General features: G+C 58.6%; 1 protein-coding gene across 1 annotated transcript in view; it reads left to right on the plus strand.

Moving 5' to 3' along the window:
• Nucleotides 1–6,276: 6,276 nt before the first annotated feature.
• POLR2E (RNA polymerase II, I and III subunit E) overlaps nt 6,277–8,662 on the plus strand; it is a 63,642-nt gene continuing 61,256 nt past the window's right edge. Inside the window, exon 1 of the mRNA XM_069217016.1 lies at nt 6,277–6,429. Within this exon, the coding sequence (XP_069073117.1) occupies nt 6,373–6,429 (57 nt within the window). The 5' untranslated portion in view covers nt 6,277–6,372. The remainder of the gene's footprint in view (nt 6,430–8,662) is intronic.

Below are 8,662 nucleotides of genomic sequence, written 5' to 3' on the forward strand. Positions count from 1 at the left end.
CACAGGATAGAGGGTCTGTGGTCACAGGAGGGAGGGTCTGCGGTCACAGGATAGGGGGTCTGTGGTCACAGGATAGGGGGTCTGTGGTCACAGGAGGAAGAGTCACAGGATAGGGGGTCTGTGGTCACAGGATAGGGGGTCTGTGGTCACAGGATAGGGGTCTGTGGTCACAGGAGGGAGAGTCTGTGGTCACAGGATAGAGGGTCTGTGGTCACAGGATGGAGGGTCTGGTCACAGGATAGAGGGTCTGTTGTCACAGGAGGGAGGGTCTGTGGTCACAGGAGGGAGAGTCACAGGACAGGGGGTCTGTGGTCACAGGATAGGGGGTCTGTGGTCACAGGAGGAAGAGTCACAGGATAGGGGGTCTGTGGTCACAGGATAGGGGGTCTGTGATCACAGGAGGGAGAGTCACAGGATAGGGGGTCTGCGGTCACAGGATAGAGGGTCTGTGGTCACAGGAGGGAGGGTCTGTGGTCACAGGAGGGAGGGTCTGTGGTCACAGGATAGGGGGTCTGTGGTCACAGGATAGGGGGTCTGTGGTCACAGGAGGAAGAGTCACAGGATAGGGGGTCTGTGGTCACAGGATAGGGGGTCTGTGGTCACAGGAGGGAGAGTCACAGGATAGGGGGTCTGTGGTCACAGGATAGGGGGTCTGTGGTCACAGGATAGGGGGTCTGTGGTCACAGGAGGAAGAGTCACAGGATAGGGGGTCTGTGGTCACAGGAGGGAGGGTCTGTGGTCACAGGAGGGAGAGTCATAGGATAGGGGGTCTGTGGTCACAGGATGGAGGGTCTGTGGTCACAGGATAGAGGGTCTGTGGTCACAGGATAGAGGGTCTGTGGTCACAGGAGGGAGGGTCTGTGGTCACAGGATAGGGGGTCTGTGGTCACAGGAGGGAGAGTCACAGGATAGGGGGTCTGTGGTCACAGGATAGGGGGTCTGTGGTCACAGGAGGGAGAGTCACAGGATAGGGGGTCTGTGGTCACAGGATAGGGGGTCTGTGGTCACAGGATAGGGGGTCTGTGGTCACAGGAGGGAGAGTCACAGGATAGGGGGTCTGTGGTCACAGGATGGAGGGTCTGTGGTCACAGGAGGGAGAGTCACAGAGGGAGGGTCTGTGGTCACAGGATAGGGGGTCTGTGGTCACAGGATAGGGGGTCTGTGGTCACAGGATAGGGGGTCTGTGGTCACAGGATAGGGGATCTGTGGTCACAGGATAGAAGGTCTGTGGTCACAGGAGGGAGGGTCTGTGGTCACAGGAGGGAGGGTCTGTGGTCACAGGAGGGAGAGTCACAGGATAGGGGGTCTGTGGTCACAGGATAGGGGGTCTGTGGTCACAGGATAGGGGGTCTGTGGTCACAGGAGGGAGAGTCACAGGATAGGGGGTCTGTGGTCACAGGATAGGGGGTCTGTGGTCACAGGATAGGGGGTCTGTGGTCACAGGATAGGGGGTCTGTGGTCACAGGATAGAGGGGCTGTGGTCACAGGAGGGAGAGTCACAGGAGGGAGGGTCTGTGGTCACAGGAGGGAGAGTCACAGGATAGGGGGTCTGTGGTCACAGGATGGAGGGTCTGTGGTCACAGGAGGGAGAGTCACAGAGGGAGGGTCTGTGGTCACAGGAGGGAGAGTCACAGGATAGGGGGTCTGTGGTCACAGGATAGGGGGTCTGTGGTCACAGGATAGGGGATCTGTGGTCACAGGATAGAAGGTCTGTGGTCACAGGAGGGAGGGTCTGTGGTCACAGGAGGGAGGGTCTGTGGTCACAGGAGGGAGAGTCACAGGATAGGGGGTCTGTGGTCACAGGATAGGGGGTCTGTGGTCACAGGATAGGGGGTCTGTGGTCACAGGATAGAAGGTCTGTGGTCACAGGATAGGGGGTCTGTGGTCACAGGATAGGGGGTCTGTGGTCACAGGATAGGGGGTCTGTGGTCACAGGAGGGAGAGTCACAGGATAGGGGGTCTGTGGTCACAGGATAGGGGGTCTGTGGTCAAAGGAGGGAGAGTCACAGGATAGGGGGTCTGTGGTCACAGGATAGGGGGTCTGTGGTCACAGGATAGGGGGTCTGTGGTCACAGGAGGGAGAGTCACAGGATAGGGGGTCTGGTCACAGGAGGGAGGGTCTGTGGTCACAGGAGGGAGAGTCACAGGATAGGGGGTCTGTGGTCACAGGATAGGGGGTCTGTGGTCACAGGAGGGAGGGTCTGTGGTCACAGGAGGGAGGGTCTGTGGTCACAGGAGGGAGAGTCACAGGATAGGGGGTCTGTGGTCACAGGATAGGGGGTCTGTGGTCACAGGATAGGGGGTCTGTTGTCACAGGAGGGAGAGTCACAGGATAGGGGGTCTGTGGTCACAGGATAGGGGGTCTGTGGTCACAGGATAGGGGGTCTGTGGTCACAGGATAGGGGGTCTGTGGTCACAGGATAGGGGTCTGTTTGTCACAGGAGGGGGGGTCTGTGGTAACAGGATAGGGGGTCTGTGGTCACAGGATAGAGGGGCTGTGGTCAATGGAGGGAGAGTCACAGGAGGGAGGGTCTGTGGTCACAGGAGGGAGAGTCACAGGATAGGGGGTCTGTGGTCACAGGATAGGGGGTCTGTGGTCACAGGATAGGGGGTCTGTGGTCACAGGAGGGAGAGTCACAGGATAGGGGGTCTGTGGTCACAGGATAGGGGGTCTGTGGTCACAGGATAGGGGGTCTGTGGTCACAGGAGGGAGAGTCACAGGATAGGGGGTCTGTGGTCACAGGATAGGGGGTCTGTGGTCACAGGATTTGGGGTCTGTGGTCACAGGAGGGAGAGTCACAGGATAGGGGGTCTGTGGTCACAGGAGGGAGGGTCTGTGGTCACAGGAGGGAGAGTCACAGGATAGGGGGTCTGTGGTCACAGGAGGGAGGGTCTGTGGTCACAGGAGGGAGAGTCACAGGATAGGGGGTCTGTGGTCACAGGATAGGGGGTCTGTGGTCACAGGATAGGGGGTCTGTGGTCGCAGGATGGAGGGTCTGTGGTCACAGGATAGAGGGTCTGTGGTCACAGGAGGGAGGGTCTGTGGTCACAGGAGGGAGGGTCTGTGGTCACAGGAGGGAGGGTCTGTGGTCACAGGATAGAGGGTCTTTGGTCACAGGATAGGGGGTCTGTGGTCACAGGATAGGGGGTCTGTGGTCACAGGATAGGGGGTCTGTGGTCACAGGAGGGAGAGTCACAGGATAGGGGGTCTGTGGTCACAGGATAGAGGGTCTGTGGTCACAGGATAGAGGGTCTGTGGTCACAGGATAGGGGGTCTGTGGTCACAGGATAGGGGGTCTGTGGTCACAGGATAGAGGGTCTGTGGTCACAGGATGGAGGGTCTGTGGTCACAGGATGGAGGGTCTGTGGTCACAGGATAGAGGGTCTGTGGTCACAGGATAGGGGCTCTGTGGTCACAGGATAGGGGGTCTGTGATCACAGGAGGGAGAGTCACAGGATAGGGGGTCTGTGGTCACAGGATAGGGGTCTGTGGTCACAGGATAGGGGGTCTGTGGTCACAGGATAGGGGGTCTGTGATCACAGGAGGGAGAGTCACAGGATAGGGGGTCTGTGGTCACAGGATGGAGGGTCTGTGGTCACAGGAGGGAGGGTCTGTGGTCACAGGAGGGAGGGTCTGTGGTCACAGGATAGGGGGTCTGTGGTCACAGGAGGGAGGTTCTGTGGTCACAGGATAGAGGGTCTGTGGTCACAGGATAGAGGGTCGGTGGTCACAGGATAGAGGGTCGGTGGTCACAGGATAGGGGGTCTGTGGTCACAGGATAGGGGGTCTGTGGTCACAGGAGGGAGGGTCTGTGGTCACAGGATAGGGGGTCTGTGGTCACAGGATAGGGGGTCTGTGGTCACAGGATGGAGGGTCTGTGGTCACAGGATGGAGGGTCTGTGGTCACAGGATGGAGGGTCTGTGGTCACAGGATAGGGAGTCTGTGGTCACAGGATAGGGGGTCTGTTTGTCACAGGAGGGAGGGTCTGTGGATACAGGATAGGGGGTCTGTGGTCACAGGATAGGGGGTCTGTGGTCACAGGATAGAGGATCTGTGGTCACAGGATAGGGGCTCTGTGGTCACAGGATAGGGGGTCTGTGATCACAGGAGGGAGAGTCACAGGATAGGGGGTCTGTGGTCACAGGATAGGGGGTCTGTGATCACAGGAGGGAGAGTCACAGGATAGGGGGTCTGTGGTCACAGGATGGAGGGTCTGTGGTCACAGGATAGAGGGTCTGTGGTCACAGGAGGGAGGGTCTGTGGTCACAGGATAGGGGGTCTGTGGTCACAGGATAGGGGGTCTGTGGTCACAGGATAGGGGGTCTGTGATCACAGGAGGGAGAGTCACAGGATAGGGGGTCTGTGGTCACAGGATGGAGGGTCTGTGGTCACAGGATAGAGGGTCTGTGGTCACAGGAGGGAGGGTCTGTGGTCACAGGATAGGGGGTCTGTGGTCACAGGATAGGGGGTCTGTGGTCACAGGAGGGAGAGTCACAGGATAGGGGGTCTGTGGTCACAGGATGGAGGGTCTGTGGTCACAGGAGGGAGAGTCACAGAGGGAGGGTCTGTGGTCACAGGATAGGGGGTCTGTGGTCACAGGATGGAGGGTCTGTGGTCACAGGATGGAGGGTCTGTGGTCACAGGATAGAGGGTCTGTGGTCACAGGATAGGGGGTCTGTGGTCACAGGAGGGAGAGTCACAGGATAGGGGGTCTGTGGTCACAGGATAGGGGGTCTGTGGTCACAGGATAGGGGGTCTGTGGTCACAGGAGGGAGAGTCACAGGATAGGGGGTCTGTGGTCACAGGATAGGGGGTCTGTGGTCACAGGATAGGGGGTCTGTGGTCACAGGAGGGAGAGTCACAGGATAGGGGGTCTGTGGTCACAGGATAGGGGGTCTGTGGTCACAGGATAGGGGGTCTGTGGTCACAGGATAGAGGGGCTGTGGTCACAGGATAGGGGTCTGTTTGTCACAGGAGGGGGGGTCTGTGGTAACAGGATAGGGGGTCTGTGGTCACAGGATAGAGGGGCTGTGGGTCACAGGATAGGGGTCTGTTTGTCACAGGAGGGGGGGTCTGTGGTCAGGATAGGGGGTCTGTGGTCACAGGATAGGGGGTCTGTGGTCGCAGGAGGGAGGGTCTGTGGTCACAGGATAGAGGGTCTGTGGTCACAGGATAGGGGGTCTGTGGTCACAGGAGGGAGAGTCACAGGATAGGGGGTCTGTGGTCACAGGATAGGGGGTCTGTGGTCACAGGATAGGGGGTCTGTGGTCACAGGAGGGAGAGTCACAGGATAGGGGGTCTGTGGTCACAGGAGGGAGAGTCACAGGATAGGGGGTCTGTGGTCACAGGATAGGGGGTCTGTGGTCACAGGAGGGAGAGTCACAGGATAGGGGGTCTGTGGTCACAGGATAGGGGGTCTGTGGTCACAGGATAGAGGGTCTGTGGTCACAGGAGGGAGAGTCACAGGATAGGGGGTCTGTGGTCACAGGATAGGGGGTCTGTGGTCACAGGATAGGGGGTCTGTGGTCACAGGAGGGAGAGTCACAGGATAGGGGGTCTGTGGTCACAGGATAGGGGGTCTGTGGTCACAGGATAGGGGGTCTGTGGTCACAGGATAGGGGTCTGTGGTCACAGGATAGGGGGTCTCGCTGACAACGCTGCACAAAGCCCAAGAGGCTGGAGGTCTGAAGCTCTGCACACTGGTGTCACCCTTGGTAAGAGTCAGTGCAGGGGTCGGCGCGGACCGATGAGACTGATCGTCAAGTGCCTCCGGAGGGATGGCGCTGGCACTTGGGAAGCATGCCCCCCTCGCTTGTGCTTCTGAGCACTGCCACACCGCAGGCGACCATACACTAGACGGAGCTGCTCTTCACTTGTCTCTGTTCTCCCTCGTTGGGTCTAACAGATCTCTGAGGCCAACCCCATCGGTACTTTAACACTCTTTAGGAACCCTGGCAAAATATACAGCTGGACATTTATAATTTATTGGTTTATAAATCTAAACTTTCTCAAGCATATTTAATGAAATAGTGCACAAACCAAACTTTAACACTGTTTGAATATTAACAGCGTCAATAAACCTTCACAATTTTGAACTGTAGCGCTTTTCGCATAGTGCCAAATAGCGCCAAATAGCGCCAAGCCTGACGTCTTCTTCGGCCATGTTGGGACCAGGCAAGTGTTTTCGCTATTTCATGGCCTGACGTTGGTGTCGTGGCGCCAGTGAGGGACGCCTGCGCAGTAGCGCTTCACCGTCTTGTTCTGTAGTGCGTCTGCGCAGTGCGCTCCGTGGCTCGAGAGCTGCGCCTGCGCATTAGCTCGGGAGGGTGTGCACGAGAGCGCGCCTGCGCAGAGAGTGCACCGGGGCAGCATGGACGACGAGGAGGAAACCTACCGGCTGTGGAAGATCCGCAAGACCGTCATGCAGGTGCGGGGGAGGGCGGGCGAGGGCTGCGGGGGGACTCCAGGGGCACCCGTGCACCCAGCTGGGCCCGAAGCCATCCCTAGCCTGTACCACAGCCCCTGACCCCGTGCAACTCCGGAGGACAGAGGGGCTGTGGTCACAGGAGGGAGGGTCACAGGATAGGGGGTCTGTGGTCACAGATAGGGGGTCTGTGGTCACAGGATAGGGGGTCTGTGGTCACAGGATAGAGGGTCTGTGGTCACAGGATAGGGGGTCTGTGGTCACAGGAGGGAGGGTCTGTGGTCACAGGATAGAAGGTCTGTGGTCACAGGATAGGGGGGTCTGTGGTCACAGGATAGAGGGTCTGTGGTCACAGGAGGGAGAGTCACAGGATAGGGGGTCTGTGGTCACAGGATAGGGGGTCTGTGGTCACAGGATAGGGGGTCTGTGGTCACAGAAGGGAGGGTCACAGGATAGAGGGTCTGTGGTCACAGGAGGGAGGGTCTGTGGTCACAGGATAGAGGGTCTGTGGTAACAGGATAGGGGGTCTGTGGTCACAGGATAGGGGGTCTGTGGTCACAGGATAGGGGGTCTGTGGTCACAGGAGGGAGGGTCTGTGGTCACAGGATTGGGGGTCTGTGGTCACAGGATAGGGGTCTGTGGTCACAGGAGGTGAGAGTCTGTGGTCACAGGATGGAGGGTCTGGTCACAGGAGGGAGGGTCTGTGGTCACAGGAGGGAGAGTCACAGGATAGGGGTCTGTGGTCACAGGATAGGGGGGTCTGTGGTCACAGGAGGGAGGGTCTGTGGTCACAGGATTGGGGGTCTGTGGTCACAGGATAGGGGTCTGTGGTCACAGGAGGGAGAGTCTGTGGTCACAGGATGGAGGTCTGGTCACAGGAGGGAGGGTCTGTGGTCACAGGAGGGAGAGTCACAGGATAGGGGGTCTGTGGTCACAGGATAGGGGGTCTGTGGTCACAGGAGGAAGAGTCACAGGATAGGGGGGTCTGTGGTCACAGAATAGGGGGTCTGTGGTCACAGGATAGGGGGTCTGTGATCACAGGATAGGGGGTCTGTGGTCACTGGATAGGGGGTCTGTGATCACAGGAGGGAGAGTCACAGGATAGGGGGTCTGTGGTCCAAAGGATAGGGGGTCTGTGGTCACAGGATAGAGGGTCTGCGGTCACAGGAGGGAGGGTCTGCGGTCACAGGAGGGAGGGTCTGCGGTCACAGGATAGGGGGGTCTGTGGTCACAGGATAGGGGGTCTGTGGTCACAGGAGGAAGAGTCACAGGATAGGGGGTCTGTGGTCACAGGATAGGGGGTCTGTGGTCACATGGATAGGGGGTCTGATGGTCACAGGAGGGAGAGTCTGTGGTCACAGGATGGAGGGTCTGTGGTCACAGGATGGAGGGTCTGGTCACAGGAAAGAGGGTCTGGTCACAGGATAGAGGGTCTGGTCACAGGATAGAGGGTCTGTGGTCACAGGATGGGAGGGTCTGGGGTCACAGGAGGGAGAGTCACAGGATAGGGGGTCTGTGGTCACAGGATAGGGGGTCTGTGGTCACAGGAGGAAGAGTCACAGGATAGGGGGTCTGTGGTCACAGGATAGGGGGTCTGTGGTCACAGGATAGGGGGTCTGTGATCACAGGAGGGAGAGTCACAGGATAGGGGGTCTGTGTCACAGGATAGGGGGTCTGTGGTCACAGGATAGAGGGTCTGTGGTCACAGGAGGGAGGGTCTGCGGTCACAGGATAGGGGGTCTGTGGTCACAGGATAGGGGGTCTGTGGTCACAGGAGGAAGAGTCACAGGATAGGGGGTCTGTGGTCACAGGATAGGGGGTCTGTGGTCACAGGATAGGGGGTCTGTGGTCACAGGATAGGGGGTCTGTGGTCACAGGAGGGAGAGGTCTGTGGTCACAGGATAGAGGGTCTGTGGTCACAGGATAGAGGGTCTGTGGTCACAGGAGGGAGGGTCTGTGTCACAGGAGGGAGAGTCACAGGACAGGGGGTCTGTGGTCACAGGATAGGGGGGTCTGTGGTCACAGGAGGAAGAGTCACAGGATAGGGGGTCTGTGGTCACAGATAGGGGGTCTGTGGTCACAGGAGGGAGGGTCTGTGGTCACAGGAGGAGGGTCTGTGGTCACAGGAGGGAGAGTCACAGGATAGGGGGTCTGTGGTCACAGGATAGGGGGTCTGTGGTCACAGGATAGGGGGTCTGTTGTCACAGGAGGGAGAGTCACAGGATAGGGGGTCTGT

The sequence above is a fragment of the Pleurodeles waltl genome, chromosome 12 (assembly GCF_031143425.1).
Source record: "Pleurodeles waltl isolate 20211129_DDA chromosome 12, aPleWal1.hap1.20221129, whole genome shotgun sequence".
In the NCBI taxonomy this organism is placed as follows: domain Eukaryota; kingdom Metazoa; phylum Chordata; class Amphibia; order Caudata; family Salamandridae; genus Pleurodeles; species Pleurodeles waltl.